The 19,725-nt window shown below is 39.5% G+C and overlaps 1 protein-coding gene across 1 annotated transcript in view; it reads right to left on the minus strand.

Annotated features, from left to right (window-relative positions):
• Positions 1-8,486: 8,486 nt before the first annotated feature.
• Positions 8,487-19,725, minus strand: part of LOC146380588 (cadherin-12-like) — a 102,615-nt gene continuing 91,376 nt past the window's right edge. The window contains exons 10-12 of the mRNA XM_084939784.1: positions 15,536-15,653; positions 12,818-13,069; positions 8,487-9,821 (exon numbers count right to left, since the gene is read on the minus strand). Of these exons, the coding sequence (XP_084795910.1) occupies positions 9,310-9,821; positions 12,818-13,069; positions 15,536-15,653 (882 nt within the window). The 3' untranslated portion in view covers positions 8,487-9,309. The remainder of the gene's footprint in view (positions 9,822-12,817; positions 13,070-15,535; positions 15,654-19,725) is intronic.

Below are 19,725 nucleotides of genomic sequence, written 5' to 3' on the forward strand. Positions count from 1 at the left end.
ACCACATCTCTGTGCGTTCATCATTTGTTTGAAGCCAGCTCACTTCCTGCTCCACTTTTCCGAGAATACGCGCTTCTTTTGTGGTTCGGACTCCTTCTGACATTTCTTTGGAGGTGGAGGAACACCAAAGTAATTGCTTAAAGGAGCTTGCTTCTTCGACATCTTTAAGAGTTCTAAACAAATGTCTGTCCTCCTCCAGAAAATCTTATGTACGCAAACACGCGTTGCAACTTCTTATCTTGTGCGCGTTTTCTATTTTGACAGCGAATGCGCACCTGCGGACCACTTATAAGCAGCCCTGGTTATTTAGCTCGTCATATTGCAGCCACAGAAATTCTTTTGTCCATGAAACCATAAAGCTGCACTTTCTTTTTGCCTTTTAGTCTGATTTGTCATAACTTTTCCGTTTTGTGGTAAGCTTTTCTTTGGCTGTCACTTCGTCACCCTGACCTGTCTTATTTGGCTCAGCAGAACTAAAATATATATCCTGCTGCTTTTACACACGCACTCACATAACGCTCAGCGATTCTCTGCGCGATCAACCTCTCACATGTTTAAGCTTGCTGCGGGAGATTTCACTTGTCATGTTTGCGTAGTAAGCTAACGATTGATAAGACGATGTCAGAGGAATTGGTGCGCAAATTATCGTCACTCACCAATCAGTGCTGTCGCTCTCTATACACAGTTCGCAAAGTGAAAGCAAAAAACAAGCGCAAATTCAAACGCGATTTCAATATGTCACATATTGACAGTGGCTCACCGATGCCAATGACATAATTACCCAGCTACATTTCCAAAAGAATGCAAAAGCATTGACACATATTTTTCCTTCCTACGATAGCCCGACGGGCAGGGCAGAGATAGATTTTGGTAGCCCGACTGGAAAAATCGCTACCCCCGGGACGTCGGGCTAGCGATTTTGCGAGCCCTGTATCTGATTGAGGAATCACTCATCTTTGGAAAAGAGAGTTTATTACAGAGAAATGGCTCTTTCCAAAATAAAAGCTATACTATACGCTTCTTCTGGGCTATATTCTCAGCAGTATATTAAACATATCAGGTCCCCATAAGGAGAATCATGTGCTAACGGCTGTCTAAATGACTCGGGTAAAGTTTGTAGCATGCGTGCTTGTTGTTTTTGTCTGCTTCCACTTGTCTTTGCACTAGGATGCTGTCAGAGTAAATGTGCAGTCATATTCGTTGTGTTCCCACTAGTGCTGTCAGCTTTAATCTCATTGAAATGACATTAACGCCACAACACGGCAAATCTCTGTTAACGAGCTACCGCGGATCGCCCTGTGCGTGGGGCTGGACGGCCAACACGTTAACAAGCTAACTGTGCTAACGCACTAGTTCCCACCCATGTAATTGAGCATTGCGTGGCACATCCAACATACTGTTTTACTTTAGTCCATGACACGCTTACCTTCAGGGTCATACGTCACATGAAAACCAAAATAATTCCAAACGCCACATCTGAATTAGGGTGGGGGAGGTTCAATTTGCCATGTTGCAAGGAGAGCTTAACTTCTGTCTCGCTAGCTTGCCCTGCGCTCAGTGAATCTGCGTTCGACTACTCCACCTAGGCTGCACTGTCGAGCGCAGATCCATTGAGCGCTCAACACAGACAGCATCGCCAAAAGGAAAGTTGATAAAATAAATTAAAAATTTTGTATTGTTCGATACATATGCGTACCGAACCGAAAGCACTGTATCGAACGGTTCAATATCGATATGAGTATCGTTGCACCCCTAATATATATATATATATATATATATATATCCCAATAGAATGTTTTATTTAAAAAAAAACTTCGAGGTTTGCACAGCCTTGACACAGTTATGTGCTCTTGGAGTGCTCTCTGGTATTAATCAGTAATCTGTTTAATTTCACAGATCTCTGGTCAAATCTCTTCAAGGAGTCTGAGTCTTCCACACATTTACTATATCAGCGGTGCATAGAAGGAAGGCTTCAGGCAGGATGCTCTGCAAAATTCAATACTTTCGGAGCTCTCACTGTCAGCAGACCCACATCCAAACTGAGTGTCATGGTAAAAAGGTTAAATGCAGATTATTTGTACTTAAATACCACAAGCACCTCTGTGGTTGAAGAAGAAGTGAGAAGTGCATTTTTAAAGCATCTTGGCCCAGTTCTTTGGAAGCTCCACGACTTGGAACAGTATAGAAGAGACATGTCTACAAAGTTGGAATAAACTCCTTCGAGCATGCAAAATGCGCGCATCCCTACCATAATCCTGTACTTTATCAAGCAATGTCAGGTTTTTGCACAGGGAACCAACTTCAGTCCCTCCCTCTTGCAAAAGACACAAATGAAAATGTATTTATTTTTATCAACATTATGCAAACATTCTAAGAAAAGGATGACAGCAGACACAAATCTGTGGGCAATGTTGTTTTATTTGATACACATTACATGGGGACAGCTTTGTAGTAGCTGGCTTGGTAATAACATGCACATTTGGCTCTCACCAGCCTAACCTGTTTTGTATTGGCTTTAAAAATAGCAAGCACTCCACTCCCTTGGGGCAGATACCATGTAGAAAATGGTCTGTGTCTGTTGGTGTTAGTAACGCACACAAGGAGCGACTAAATGAATATGAGTTCGAGCAATGTGTACACTACGTTCTAAGACTGAACAGAGCACAGAGTATATGGCCCTTAAGTCATTCAGTGGTGAAATGAGAAGGTGCTTCTCCTTAGTTAATGAAGTAGCAAAGACAATGGGGACTGAAATATTGCTATTTAGGGATTCCTGGTTGTAACAATTACATTCTGTGCCTCAATTATATGAGAACATATTAAAACACTGTTTTAATAACTTACCCTTTTAAATCCAAGCCTATTTAACTTTGTATTTCTGATTGTTTTTGGATTGTCTTTTTTTTACGCTTTTTATTGTGTTTCTGTCATTTGTGAGGTAATGTCAAACATTACTCTTTTCTGCTTGTCCAAAGATGGACAAGAAAGACAGCCATTTGCGAGAAGAGGTAAAAGGTATGTGTTACTGGCCTAAAAGTTGACTTTTTTAGATTGCGTTGTACCATATTGACCTGCATTAGAGATACACGGCCTTTTTTCTATTTATATATAGTGTCACTGCCTTGAAAGAATGAGTCGGGGCTGGAGTAAAGTACTAGCTGTGTGCTGAGTCATCGTGGCATTTAATGTTTAATGCATTTGTTTCCATTCTTGTTTATCGCCGAGAGCAGTAATATCCAGGACCTTCAGAAATCAAGAGTAGTCATTGAAGATTGAGCTGAAGATCAAAAATAGAAATAGAACAAACTTTGATATGCTGGTTGTCAGATTACAGAAAATCACTGAAAACAGCTTTCGATGTAATATATTTGTTTTTATACGGGAGATGTGAGAGTGCTTTCTCATTTTATTCAATTTGATTCTCCTTTAATTGTTTTTATTTCCCTTGCCATTGTTCTAATGTACTTTGTAGCCTCTGCATAGCACTTCAATTTGGCTTTGTGCTTATTTTATCGTATTGGATGTCTGTTTATCTTAGACTCAGTCTATTCATTTTCATTTCACACTAAGTAAGCAGCAGTGGGATTACAGGGACGAGACAAAGTTTAGTAGAAGGGGCTGTATACTACTCCATAAATACATGCAATCGTGCCATATTTAGCTCCCCAGGTTAGAAATTGAATTATCAGAAATTTTTTCGATCAAAGCCGCCACAGAATTAATCCTGATTTTTTTTATTTAGTTTTTTAATTTTCTTGGCTTTGGTGCAGTTACCCTGCCATTTTCACAGAGTAGAACATGTAACACAGAGAGAGAGAGAGAGAGACGATTTAGTTTGACTTCTTATGAATCACACCACAGGTGGAGAACAGTGACAAGCTGGAAAATAAAGATACTCCATACAACAAAAGAATTCAGATTATTTTACACATGGTTTTGAAATTTGTGGATGGGTTCAAAAAGTTACTTTGTGGCTTAGTTTTATAAAACCATCAAAGGAAAAAATTACTGTAGTCTTTGTTTCTATTCACTGGCTGACTTTTTCACCCAGTTCTTTTCAACCCTAGTGTCTGGTGTAATACTAAAGATAGGAAGCCTCAAATACATATACAATACATATGTTAATTCCAAGTAGATGATCTGTACATATGCCTAGAATTTATAGTGTCATTTATGGTGCAGTCTGTCATGATTCGGGATAAAAATAAGAGCTGTTTTTCACCCTTTTTGAAGTAAATGGGATTTGATCCCCATGCAGTACAATACAATTAAGCACTAACTGTGCCTCTTGGATAAGGTCTGAACCTTTAGACAGCAATTCTCCAACATCATGTCAATAATCATTTTCTATTTGGCTGCGATCAGCTTGACTTTCTTAGATGTACCATATATCTGGTACATCTGGGTGTAAACTGCCTATTTCAAAAGTTATTTCTGTTACATCATTATGTCTTAATTATTCCATAACAAAAGCTAAAAATGTTCTTAGAGTGCAATAATGACTGCTGTGTTTACCTATATTCCTCTGTCTCAAGGTTAGCAGCAGCTGTCACTGCATAATTAATAGGGTTAACAAAAGTAAGTGGCCAAAGACGCGCAGCTTTGCACACTAAGATCAGCAAATTCCTGTAAAGCAAACCTGTCAGCTTAGTGAGAACTCAGTGGCAGTAGTGACAGGCTTTTTTTTTTGCCATGTGCATATGAAATGCATTTTCTAAAAGCACCCTACATGCAGAATAATACAAAGTGACTGGTATTAATTAACACACGCGCATCTTTGAGCCTTATAATCCCTGAGGGGTTCTTTAGTAACCGAGGCATATTTCCATAGCCAACTCCAAAGTAATAACAGTACTCTTGGTGATGTGTATTCATTTATTTCGTCTAAGCAAATAGTTTAGTGCCTACAACAATAGGGGAGTTGATTTAAAAGGTGTCTTGACAACTCATGATTGTTGAATCATGACAGCTATGCTCTCACTGGCTAATATGACTCAGAAAGTGAATGCTGCACAAACATCTTAGTTCAGAGCCAAACAATGGTCCCAGAGCATGAATGTCCCGTATATTGTGATATTTCCCTATGTTCCAAAGTTACAGTTTTGTTATTGAAGTATTGACAAGTAACTTGCAACCAAGAAGACATTTTAATTTTATGGAGTTACTTAACTCATTGTGGAGTACTGGCAGTAAAAAGAAAAGAGGCGCAAGAACAATGGGACTGGACAGTGTTCTTCACCGGGGCACAGAAGGCTGAACCCAGTCCAACATAAACAGTATCAATGCCATCACTTTTTTTGTTGGCGGTAGTAATGGTCGCTTTCCCCTGAGCTATAGCATAGATTGTGCCAGTTCTCTCATGTTTATGCAGGGAATGGCATCCCCCTCATTCCCACACCCACCACAACCCCCTGTTAGTCCTGATGTCTCTGTTTGGTTTGGTACACAGACTGTGCCACAAGACAGAGTTAGTCACAAGCAGTGTTGGAAATGCCGTCCTTTGAGAACAGCCACACAGGGGAATGGGGTGTTTATCGATCACAGTTGCTTACTGTATCCGCTCAAATACTGTGTCACCAAACTGGGGTTGTAGCAAAGATTTGTTTTCATTACTGTTTTGTTTTTTTGTTTTTGGGGGGGGTCAGTTATCCATTCATTTCCTTCTACTTTTCTGATTCAGTTTTGCGGTGGAGGTGGAGCTTCTCCCAGCTGTCACTGGATGACAGGCAGGATACATCCCAGCCTGGTCATCCGTCTGTCACAAGTCTAACACATAAAGACAGACAAGAATTCACACCTATTACAAATTTAAAATCGCCAGCTAAACTACAACAAGAAGAATGCGCTTTAACTGTGGGTGAGAGCCAGAGTACCTTGAGATTGTAAACATAGTGAACATGCAAACTCCACACAGAAATACCCCAGCTGGCTCTTTCTGTGAGACAACAGTTCTAAGTAGTCCACCACCATCATAGTATTTGAACTGCTGCCACCAAATTGACCCCTGGCATAAGAATGCAGCTAAGATTTCTTTTCATTTTCTTTTTCAAAAATGAACCACAATTGCAATAATTCTTGCATTACACCATCAGTTGATACAGTACAACAAAAGTGCACAGCCTTGAGCCTCTGAGGCTGTATTTAATCGTTATGCATATATGCTCATAACTGTTCACCATGTAGAATTCATATATTTTAGCCTTTTAGGTAGAAAACATTTCCAGTTAGCACAAAGCACAGTGCTTCTGAAGCTGATGGGAGGGGGGCATTACTTTAGGACATAAACTTCAAATAATCAAAAGACATACAATGGCAATATTTTACCTAAAAATCAAACTCAAAATGGACCTTGAAAGGGAAAATTCAGATGGTTTAGGAATAATCTAATGTAATGTAATGAATACCAAATAGTTTGTACCAAATTAGGTGCCAATCCATTTGGTAGATCCATGGCTAAAAACCTGAGGCTGTTATGGTAGTAGCAATAATGTGAGCTAGATGAGAATTATTAATCGTAATGCCAGAGCCTGCAGTTTCTGTCTACTAAGCCTATAATTTGCAGAATATTTTCGCATCGCACTTGCAATTTTGCAAATGAGAAAATTCACAGGTTTTATTGGTTCAAGAACTTGTTATATGACAAGAGCACAAAATTAACATATTGCATCATAGGCATAGTTGGAGTAAACTTCAGTGGTGCAGCTAAGCTGTGAGGAAAGCTCAGTTCTATAATTGACAAATTGCAAAATGACAAGCACAAAGCAGCATTATTGTCATCACTGTCAGTTGAGAACCACTATCCGTAAAAAGGACAGAGAGGGTGTAGGAGTTAACTTATATCACTGTCGTGGCAATTGCTGCTGCCTGCAAGGATCATAGATTACCTAATGTCCATTTAAACACATCGCTACACATTTACTGAAGCTCTACCTTGGTATACCTGTTGGATGTGACAAAGAGAGACAGAAAGTGGAATCACTTACATCCATCGGTAAAAGATCTACCTTGTATGTCACTGCTTTGGCTTTCATCCAGACCTTCCATTATGTTGTCACCAGAGCATGCCAAGAAAGGACCAAGCCACCTCATTCAGTTACTGGAGGAATAAACCATTCTAATACCCTACTGAAGCCTTTGTGTTACTTGAAATGCTTGCACCTTGATTACCTTTGTTCAGCATGGCCAAATCCAGAAACACTCTCTTAAAAACCTTTATTTATTTCAATCAAATGATCAGAAAGTAATTTCTCAGGTGCAGGAAGGTTGTGTTACTTTGGTGGTGAGACCTGATAAAGAGACATGAAGTTGTGGCAAAAAGAAAGTCTTTCAGCTCTAAGGTTTTAAATGTTGGGACATATTAAAATGGTCTGGTCCTTAAAAGGTCTTAAAATTAGTGATATACAACCTCAGATTAACATCAACCCATGACTTACCACACAGTGTCATTATTTATTTAACAGAAACTAAGCTGACATACTGAAGCAGCGTGAAACAAAAATAGTGCACCGCTTGATTCAGTAACTTATAGAATCACCTTTAGTAGAAATAACTCCAACTGTTTGCTGTTTCACCAACAAGTTTCACATTGTTGTGCAAGCCCACTTGTATTTATAACATTGCTTTGGTTCATTGATCTTTATTGGCATTTGTTTATCCATACATCTCTTTCTAAATCAGGTTGAGGTCTGGACTTTTACTGGGCCATTGCAGCACCTTCCTTCTTTTCTTTCCCTGCCATTCTATTGCAGATTTGCTGCTGTGCTCGGGATCATTGTGCTGTTGCATGACCCAGTTTCAGCCAAGCTTAGCTGTCACACAGACGGTCTCACATTTGTCTCTATAATACTTTGGTCACTTGGTTATAATCTTTTGCACTGTGAAAGGATGGACTTCAAATGGTTTGGAAATAGCTTTACAATCCTTCCAAGACTGATGGCCATCAACAACTGCTTGCACAACCGAATGCTCCAAACCAGCAAATTGCCAAAACCTCTGCTTTTATAGAGGTGCTCACAGTTGATGATGATTAATCAAACAAGTACATTTGATTAGCAGCACGTGGCTTTTCTTAGTTTTACCACACACTGATTCTGCATTTTGTCTTATTTTTTGTTAAAAAACCAATGAAACAATATTGTATTTAACTCATTTTAAGCCCTGGTAAGGAGTAGATGATTTTTATGTCCTGAAACTTTTTCACCATGGCTGTATGTATGCTATTTAAACATAATGACATTTGATGGCTAAGTTAGTTAGCACCTCACAGTATGAATATGCTGGTGCTTAGTACTGTAACATCACCCACTGATAGCTAGAGCTTACTATTTACACATGTATAATATATACAGCTTTACAATTACACCTAATGTACCTACCAAGAGTGCTCTGGTCCATTCATACAACTTCTAAGTTCACCATAAACCAGACAGTATTATTTTAATCAGTGGTAAGTGAACTTTCATAAGGAATAAATAGATGGAGAGGGATTCTATCCAAGTGTGGTTTATTTAACAAAACAGTGCTTACATGACTCAACTGCAGTATTTAGCCCTAATTTCTCTCTCTCTTTTTTTTTTTTTTTTACAACTCTAGTACAAGTCTATTCACAGGACCCACCTAATAGAAACATACATTTTCAAGTGGGCCTCGATTAATTACAAAATCCTCAAGTGTCTCCAAAAATAAAAATACAGATTGATGACTGAGAGATAAATAGATAAATACACAAAAATCGAATCAAACTCAATCAGCCAATAAATAAATAGAACAATAAATAACATTCAAAACATCTTTGGCCAAACTTGGGCCACCTCATTGTCCCCACAGAGTTACATTGGTGTTGGTAGATGCTTCTGCCAGTCAGAGCGCAGTGCTGACTGAATTTATCTATGGGGCTCAAAAGAACATCACTGGACATGTGGCATGAAATAGCAAGTGAAAGAACAATTATATTGAGGCACTTTAAAGGATGTTGTTGGAAACGGCAACATTTCCGTGTCTATGCGTGATCCCCGAGAGGAAATAAAATGTAAGACAAGAAACAATATTCAGCCGAAAGGAAATTGAATGACTGCTTAGCTCATCTACTTATGTTATCATATGTTCTTTCTTTCTATTTTTTTTTATTTTATTTTTTGAGACAATTTGGGGACTGAGCATGGTGAAGCACCAATGAAATAGAAAACAGTGAGCTGAAAAAAATCCCCAAAACATTAAAAATGGATAACATGGGAAGAAAGTAATGGTGAAACATTTGAGCCAACAAAAAGAATATTGTTACATATTTGCTTTTTGAGTCTGTGAACAACATCAATGTGCGTTCTCTGTGGTTGCTGAGTTCGACTGAGTTTCTGACTGTTCCCCGAAAATCCCTGCCAGTGTCTTAAAGCGGGGCCCCCAGTCAGTGAGGTAATCATAGTCCTCCTCGAGGTCTATTGCGAGGGACTCAATGGAGCTTAGCGACTCAGCTACAGAGCCATCTCCTTCGTAAGCGTATGTCGCTAAGGAGTCGTACGGCGGGGCTGAGTTGTCCGTGTCATGCTCTTTCAGACGCTGGTTGATGAAGTCTCGGATGTCTGCGCTGTCCTGAGAGACAGGCGGTCTGGTACCTCTTTTCATCTCAGGCTTGACATCCCTGCGGTACAGGTTGTCTTTGACAACCTTGGGATTGCGAAGTGTCCCCATGTCAAACGCGTGCGTGTCCTCTTCTCCTCCTCCTTCATCATCGTAGTGAATCACATTATCCCGGATGTCCTCTTTGGATGACATAAGGGTTTCCTTCTTCTTCTGCCGTCTCAATCCCACGTAGAGGACTACAATAACTGGGTGAACAAATCGAAATGTTTCCATGTTAGATTTCCCAAAAAAAAAAATCAGGTTATTGAATCTTTATTTGTGAAAAAAGTAGGAGCCTCTTAGAGGTATAGTTTTAACCATTTACAGCTCAAAATATGTGTTGATCAGAGGTATGAATTTGGATTACGCAACAGTAAATGTCATTTTAAACAGGACCCCTATAGTCAAAAAAAAATGATTTTGGCATGTCTTAATTTTTACTTGGCTCTACATGAGAACGGTTACTGCAGCTGAGATTGGCTGTATGGCAGAGTACCATGCAGAGAAACTGTGGCAACTTAAATATTAAACCCTATACAAAATTTACTCGACTGGATGGACAGAAGGGTATCACCTGAGTCTCCTTCCTTCACTGAGACCAGCTGGTCTTATGCTTAATCCTACTGAAAATATTTAATAGGATCAAGATTTATACACAGTGTGGCCCAGAGTGTTCTTTTTTTGAGTATTGTGTTTTAAAAAATATATTATAAAATGCTATTAACATGCTTACACATGAAACAAAGATGATGAGCATGCTAGCAAAGAGGATTAGTGTAGAAATGTGCTCGGCAAAGTGCAGGTAGTATGACTCTAGATGTTTAATCTCATTCCAACATAAGCCATACGTTTTGCCATGCTGTGCCATACCCACGATCAAAAGCAAGTGGTAATATAGAGCACAGGAGCAACAGTTATAAGGGGTAAAAAAGAAACCCAGGATCCCTGTTATCATTGTCATTTGTTGTCTAGACATCTGACCTGCAAATCAATGCCTTCTTTTGCCTTGGCATCTCAAAGAATAAGATGTACTCACTGCAATACATGCTTAGAAAAAAATAGCACAGAGCTGTAAACATTGTTGGAAGTGAAATTGTACCGCTGACAATATACCCAAAGCAACATTTTATTGTTTTTTCACACAAACCATCAGAGATTGCTCGAGGTGCTGCATATTTTAGACACCATACTACCGCTGTGTTATTTTCAGCACGGTAAATTTCCTACTCTCTCTTCACTCCTGCCAGTGCAATCTGTCTCTCTGTGTCTGTGTCCCCTTCTCAGCCTAGTCATTGAAAACTGCAGTAAAATGTGTTTTTTTTTCTCCTCTGGGCTTTTAATATACAGTTGCATCTAGGAGTAAGAGCAATGGGCAGGAAAAAGTGAAATCATTCAAATGAAATATTCCAATAAATACATTCAGACTGAAAAAAGCCCTGACTAGGTCGCCTCTTTTCAACCTCTCTGTAGCTCACTTTCTCTCTCCTTTCTTTTACTATCAAGTTATTTTTATCTTCTTTTAAGTGGTGTGCCAGCTCCCCCCAGTGGCTCATTTGTAGACTTTCACAACAGACGGTTATTACAGGCTTTGTCATTAGATGCAGCCGATCCACATCGGTTTGGGAGACATAGCAATGCAGATGAACGCCTGGCTTGTTTAATTTCGACTCCTCGTTTTTTTTCCTCACAGGACAACTGGGTCATCCTTACAAATGCTGCACAGAAACTAAGTGGCTCTATGGAAATGTTCTCAGTGGGAGTGCTGATTTTCTCTGCCTCTTCCCTTCTCAGGGACAGCATGACAGTTTGGCATCAGCCTTACTTAGCCTTGGGGGTGGGTCGACTTGGAGCTTTGAAGACATTCTTCTCAAATGAAGTGAACACACCGACACAGCTCTACAGCACAGTGCCACAATGTGCTTTTATGTTCAATCACATATAAAACAGTGGAAGTTGGGCTGATATTTCACATGAATACATTCACGAGGGTAATGAAAAATGATTAATGATTAGGCATAGGTGGAATTTAACAGTGGATTCTTTGTGCACCGTAAATTAGAAGGAGAGAGAGAAAAGTAAATACAGCTAAATTCAAAGGGCATGGACTTCCAGTTTAAAACGAGGTCTTCTTTAACAACCGACCATCCCACGCTTATAATTCAGAAAATGATGCCATAAACCTACATTTACTTCCTCCCAGCTATGCAGATGAGCTCAGGCATTAATAGCAGAGAATTAGGAAGGAGTTTTACAACCATGACCTTGTGGGAAATGTAAAAGCTGTAGCTTCTGAAACAGCCACAGGGCAGCAAGATTGGATTTAGTTTATAGAGCCAAGCGACCCTCCCTCTAGTCTTTAACATCTCATTGAATGACAATATTCACATGGGTTTGATAATTAACTGCAGACACTCCTGGAGAAATGCCAGCCCAACTCTGACGGTCAGCTCAGCATGTTTGGAACCAGGTATTGCCAGAAACAAGGGGAAGTATATCTGGAGCACGTGCATCAATATTCTTTGATGCACATGCGTCTAGTCTCACAGGGTTTTCTAAAACATTACAGTTGTCTTTGGTTAAATTCAGATCAGAATTTGGCTACTAAAATCGCAGGAATTAAAAAATAAATTCTCAACTTTTCAGAGCCTGCACTAAAGGAATAGTTGTAGAGTGGAAATGTCAATAGTTTGATATTTCATAAAATGTCAGCCCCTGCTTTTTTTTTTTTCTCCCCTCAGAAGTTAGAGAAGATCAATATTTCTCCAAGTCCTGGCGTCATTATGAGATCGCCAGGCAAACAGTGAAGACTCCAGACTGTCGCTGAACCCAGCCAAGAAAGAGTCCAACCCAGGAAAATTGGACGCAATGGTTTTTCATACAACTTAAACATATGCACACTGTGTGCCCTTGAGCCTCTACAATGATAGGAAGCCATCAGCCTTTGGACGGAGCAGTTTTGCTGGACTGCCTCCAGCTGTTATGAAAAATGATGTTATATTTCCCAAAATGTCAAACTAGTTCACATTTTAATAGAGTTTATAGTACAAAGTATAAATATAGAGCAGACTAGGACTTATCCTCCTGAAATCCCATGAAATATTTTCCACAAAGAAAATGACTACTAACTATAACTGCCATAAATATAGTCATATTTCACACAGTTTGGAGTTTTCAAAGTTTGAGAATAAAATCCGAATCTCACCGAGCAGGATGATGATACATAGAAGTATAGCAATCAGCGCTCCTGTGCTTAGACCCACAGGAAGAAAGATGGCCTCTGCACTGCAAGTTAACAGTGAACCGTCCGATTCACAGCCGCATACACGGATGGTCAATGTGCCCGTGCTGCTTTTGGGTGGGTAGCCATTATCTTCAATAACCACAGGGAGGAAGTAGATCTCCTGTAAACGTCTTCGAAAGCCGCTCCGCTTTGTCACGATTCCAGCTGTGTTATCTAAAAAAGACAAGAGCTTTTTAAAAATGTCATCAAATACACAAAAGAGCTTCAAACACAGTCATTGATTCTTTGACAACATATGTAGTCTTGGATTTAAGAGATCTTATTTTGTTTATATATTTTTTTAATGGAAAGGCCTGAAGTAGTGCAGCAACTGCTTATTCCTTGATCTGTGCAGGCTTGAAAGTTCTGACCAAAGTAAAAGAAAATATTCCTCCAAGTATAACCTCACATCAGTCAGACAATCCTCTGAGCTGAATTACAACTCTCAACGTCCAAGTTTGAGAGACAAAATTTTGCCATGTCTGATAACTCTTTATGTGTGATATCAAATCCTCTCAATTTGTTTCTCTGAGTGAGACGAGAAACTTCAAAAATTTGCTTCGAGCCTCACCCGAGACAGTATTCCTTGAAACACCACAAAGGGTTTTCTGTCTAACTGCAGAGAGTTTGTAATTATGTATGTATGTTTTATTTATGATGTTATCTTGTTTTACAGGTAGTAGATATTTTTCTATTATAAATAATTTGGGTCCAGGCTGACTGGAAGCATTTGCAGATCTCTGTCAACACAAGTAGGATTTGGGAGAAACCAGGAATGTTAAATATTAACTTTTACGTGTTCGCTGAAGTTGACTTGCTGGCTGCACCAGTTGGGGGGGACACATGGTTTTCACGATACTCTCTCACATCTTCATGTAATGATGTCACATGTGTACAGCTGAGACAAGAACTCAGCTGTACATGTTTTTGTCGAACTAAACTTAAAGCAAAATAGGTTAAATTATGATTTAAAATATTGTTCTGCTAGTTTTGCATGTATTATCAAATACTCTAAGTCTATAATATACAGGCTGACTATACAGTAGCAGTTCAGATAAGTCTCACCATTGACGTGTTTGATTACTACTGAAATGTGATCGCTTTCTTTAAATCATCTGTAACAGTGTTGGTAGCATTTAAATGGAGACGTCTAATGATTTAAAATTTTTTACTATTATTTATGAATGAGTACACTTGGAGAAAAGTTAAGTGCGCATTAGTGAGTGTGCATTAAGAAATGTATTTTCTCAGACAACTGGGAAATTCCTTTTATTTTTTATCTATTTAAATAAATAAATATTGATTTACTTTGTAATGTCAAATCTGATGTATCAGTTGACTTTGTAACCATTTTTTGGAAATTACTTTGGGGCTGAAAACTATTAGAACAAAGACTCCAAGAATGAAACTATGAAAAGAAACCACTGCAAGCCAAGCTGTGCAAAATTGTAAACTTCATTTTGATAGTGGCACCTCTGTGTGCAGCACCTAAAGTTTTGTGGTATGAATATTTTTGGCAACAGGGAGCCTGTCGTGAAATGTTTGTTTTTATGGTTCTGACTTCATAAACCTTTTGCAGCATGGATAAATAAAGAAATAAAAACAAGATTGGATAAAATAATCTGAATAATTCCAGTGGGGTTACTGCTGCTTTGCTGATTACACTCCTAAAAACACACAAAGGGAACAACTTGGGATGACAGCCAAAGGTGTAAGAAATTCAACTTGAATAGAGGTCGACAGTGTATACGAGGGAGAGGGAACATGTCAGGTTAAACCTGCCTGCTTCTGTCTGCTACAGCTAGACTGTCTGACCCCTGTCAAGCCAGGTTTGTTCCAGTGACGAAGCCTAGCACTTTCTCTTGACAGGAGGTCAGGCGTTTTAGCACACCTTGCATGTTGCGCACAAGCACGATTTTGTTTGTGCACTCTCTCCCCCTGTCTCACCCAACCTGTCCGCAGAGCCTGTGGTGTTTGCATTTCCTGTCCCTACCTATCAGATCTCACTTTGTATCTGGAGAGTGTGCTTCTGAGGCTTCTGGCAGTCAGGAAGCTGCAAGACACTGTGTCCAAAAGGTAAAACTGGATCAGAGGTTCGGACCAGTGCTTGTCAAGGATGGTGAATGCATTCGTTTCCCTGGCCTCATCCTGCCATGTCCCACTTTTCATTACCCGTCTTTCTGGTTAGACTTCAAAGGCCTCAACCGGTGCAGACTGCAGAGCTTCACATGTGATATGTGGCCTTATCACAATACAGTGTCTGACTGCATGTGTTTGGGTTATTTTTAGCACTGAGACATGCCACTCAAACCTTTCAATGAAAAGATGATCTGAAGTCTCTGTGCTTTTGGGTTTTGTTTGGAGACAGGTTATTTGCAGGCAGCGACTGAAGAGTAATATGTCACTTCAATGTACAACCCAAGGTGATTTCTATGTCACTATCCCAGTATATTTCAGTATCATTATTACTTTCACTGTCACTTTAAAGTGTTTCAAGTGCAATTTCAATTTATCTCTGAAAAAGGTCATCTGCTTTCTAAGATTATTACCTGTTTGTCAGTATTTCATAAACTGTTCAAGCAGGAGACATGTTTCAAACTGTATTCATTGGTCAGGTATGTCAAAACAGAGAATACGTACTTCCAAAGTCTCGGATGGTAAAATTCCTGTTTTTCAGATCTTCTTTTGGTGATCTGAAGGAGAACTGTTGTCCAGCGCTTGGTAAGTCCTGGTCTTTTGCACTGAAAGATTGTATCACCTGCAAAAAAAAAAAAAAAAAAAAAAAAAAAAGAATGCCACAGGTTGACAATAAAACTATTCAAATCAACTTTTTTTCCTTTGCCATTTATGTGTATTAAACGTTGGGGGTTTTTTGAGAGGCTTGCTCTTCTCCTGCCTGTTGGTTAGTGGAAGACTGGCAAACCACACACGCAGAAAATTGACTGAATTTGCACAGTTTGGAGGTGAAAATTATCCATCATTGAACAACGTCTAGTCGTTTTAAACTGCCTGTGTGTCAGACCTGCCACTGAATTGTTTTGCCAGACGTTTTTAGCACTTGATTGAAAAGTTGTTGAAATTGCTAGATCACCTCATCACATGAAGTGATGGATTAACTTCATTCAAAACTGCTGGAGCTTGTGCAATGGTCATGGAAAGAGGCCAGCTATTTTAAACTGCATTTCTTTTATAGTGCATCTGCTTTAGGCATAGACAAATGCAGGAAAAAGACACAGTTTGATCAGTCCAACACCGACTGTTACGTACTACTGCACCTCAGCAAACTGGATCACTTACATGTGAAATAGAGTTTACTAATAGAACACCATGACAGCCACTATCCCCTCTGCACTTTCCTGTTAGACATAGACTGCTGATTCAGCCACCTCTGTACCAGGCAGCTGACTGCTTTCTACTTTCTTTTGTTCCCCAAACATTTCAGAGATATGTCTGGAAATGGCTATGCTGTGCAATCAAGCTGCTCTTCACTTACTGGATTTAACCTGCGGGAGACCCAGTGCCCTGGTGCTGGCTCCCCCACCTGCAGGAGCCACGACTCAGCCCCACTGCCCTGCTACATCATCCTGGCTGTGTTGTGTCTGAGGTTTTCCCTTCTCTGTATTTAAATGAAATTCCCTCCAGGGGAGTAAACTTGACACTAGGTGTGATGAGCACTCTGTTGAGGTCCTCGCTGCAGATGTACAGTTTGCACTATTGAACCCCTGCAACCAAATTAGCTTTTTAATGAATAAATGAAGCTACAAACAATCTTTTTTCAATAAATATAGGCAATTTTGTCTAATGGCCATCAAAAGACTGGGAAATCGTGTTTTACAGTGTATTCCAAAGGAAAATGACTTAAACTATATCACATAAAACCTTCAACTTTGAATGCTGTAGGTGTACTGTGATTGGTCCAGAAATACGGGCAGGTTGTCTAATGAATTGCAAGAAGAGAACGCAAATGCAAACTCCAAAACAGACTACATAACAAAAGACAGGGCTTTTATTGTGGCTGATTCAAAGTCCACCAGAAAAATGTAAAACTGAATCCAAAGTAGGCAGAGAACACAGTGTAAGTTTAAACAGACACTGCAAGAAAGAGTGAAGGGAAGCCATGAAAGTCATGGTCATGGAAGTGAAGACAGCTGGGGCAATCGACACAGGTGTAGACAATCAAGAAAATGAGACGGGGGAGGAAGTAAAACTAAGCACAGCCACAGCCAAAGTAAAACAAGACCTAAATCCACAGATAACTGCTACACTGAACTAAAGCAACATTAAGGAAAATGAGCACAAATAGAAGACAACAAAAACATTAACTGCATGAATACAATATGAATGAAAACCTAAAAATGCTGATGTGCAAAAAGTTCAATTATGCAAGAGCGAAAAACAAAAGCAAACTCAGAATACAGACTCAACAAAACCATATACATATAAACGCACACTTCTGGCTCCCTACTCTCTGCAGAGAGGTCAGGTGGAAAACCAGGGAAAATCTAAGCCTATATGCAACAGAGGAAATATAAAAAATCTTCACAAGTAGCTCCACTTGACCTGCTGCTGGGCATCCAACACAAAGCACAGTAATGTGGTACATGTAGAGAGAAAATTAAGAAGTTGAAACAGGATTACAAGAAAATATCAAACGTAAAAGGTGACTTTGCATTACCAACCATTGGCCAGGTATTACATCATTCCAGATTTCACTATTAGAGATGCAAGAGCAAATAGGGGAGGGGGGGAAGAAAGGCTAGGAAGGTATGTCGTTCCCAGGAGACCTCCCTTGTGGATACTTATCCCCAAGTAAAGGATGAAAGAGGTTACGGTCTTTTAGCATCAATTGAATTTTAAAATGAATAAAACCTTAGTAAAATAGCCTGTATTAAATGTTGGCAAGTACACCTCCATCAGCTTTGGCTACACAAAATCTCGCTCTTACTCAAAATGTGTTTTAGTGCACCATTATCCCTCTTCTTTACCTCTCAAGGACAACACTATCTACTAGAGTAAATCCATGTCATGCAGTATTAACTGACAATTAGCTTCACTGCTGAAACATCAGTACCACGTATCACCAATTTAAAACAGCATTTATTATATTTTTCACAAACAGAAAATTAATTATAATCTGTCAAGTGCAAATCCACCTTACCTTGCTCTCAAAAATGCTTCCCCTCTCCTCTTGATCACAAGTGGAGCTGTTGCTGCAGTAACCGCTTATTACTCTATTATATATATTTTAATGGTTTTAAGTGTATCCTGCTTCTGCACTTTTGCACACAGCGACATGAGGGTGTCAACTAAATGCTGTAAATGCAAATGTAATTGTTCCAGCGAATCAGTGTGATTCATTAGGTCACTGTTTTAATATAGCATTATCAAAAACAAAGCAAATATAACAGAAGGAACACACTGTAGCACCAGCTGCGCTAATATGTAGGAAGTCATTTGTTTTATATTCCCTTTATGGTTGCTTTTCTCATTTCACACTTGACCAGTTGACTCTGAGTACAGCAAATTATGGGATGTGGAAACGACCTGCTGTCTAACTTTGCCACAACCCTGATCTTCTTTATATGCAAAACTCAGTTGAAGGTTTCAGGCCACTCTCCTCCCTGCTTTTTCCACACACTTACATAAAAACAATCAGTTACTTTTCCTGCTTGCTTGGTTTCATCCAAGTTACCAATCATTTTGAATTGGATGTTGTGCAGCAGCATGAGACACTCTGAAACAAGCTGTTTTTACATGTTTTTAGCCGTGTGAGTGCAGACAAGGGGAACATATGACGGATTTTACAAGAGAGGTTCTGCGGTTCTTTTTTTTTTAAATCTTCCAGCTGTGCTGTGCAAAACACCTGGAAGGATCATGCTGTGGAAGAAAAAGCATGTTCCGGATTTAAGGAAAAAGAAGCTCCAGAGAAATAGAAGTGCCAATTCAGGGTCACTGGAGCCTTTCCCAGCTGTCATAGGGCAAGAGGCGAGGTACGCCCTGGACAGGTCGCCAATCTATTACAGGGCTAACAGAGAGACGAGGATAACCATTCGGAACTATGTTCGAATTAAAATCACAAATTAACCTAACATGCATGTGTTTGGACTGTGTCGGGAAGTTAGAGTACGCAGAGGGAACCCATTCAAACATAGCGAGAACATGCAAAGTCCACACAGAAAGGCTCCGAGGTGGATTCAAACTCAGTGAAGCAGTAATACTATACACCACGATACCATGCCACCCACGGAGATGTGATGTTGTGTTTTATATACAGGACACTTCTTGCATGATGTGACCAGTTCACCTGAATATATGAATGCCTTGATATTACTTTAACTTGTTTACTTTCTTTACCTCCCTAATACATTTGCACATGTATAACAGGTCTATATAGAAAAATAATAAATAAATAAAAATCTTAATCTTAATCTTGTTAAATAAAGGAATTACAAAAGAAAGAAAACCCCAAAACAACAGACCGAGCAAAATAAAAAGCTGATTCTATCGGTTCATCTGAAGCAGAATCAAAGCAGTCATATAATTGAACATAATGACCTCCTAATCCTTAAAGCTAGGGGCACAACCTCAGGAAAGAGAAACTATGCTCAGGGCACCAGATAGCCACTCATATCTGCACATTTATACACTCTCCTTAAACCTCCCATAAGCCACCCGCAAGTCCACGGCTGCTAGCCTGAAAACCTTTAAAGGACGCATTGTACACCTCATTATTTAGAATGTGGATCGAAATATTCCGATGTGTGTCTCTTAATGAATCATTTGATCACTCACAACTGGCCCAATGGATTATTAGACTTCACTGATCTTTA

This window comes from Perissodus microlepis, chromosome 9 (genome assembly GCF_051167445.1).
Source record: "Perissodus microlepis isolate ML-2025 ecotype Zambia chromosome 9, ASM5116744v1, whole genome shotgun sequence".
Classification (NCBI taxonomy): domain Eukaryota; kingdom Metazoa; phylum Chordata; class Actinopteri; order Cichliformes; family Cichlidae; genus Perissodus; species Perissodus microlepis.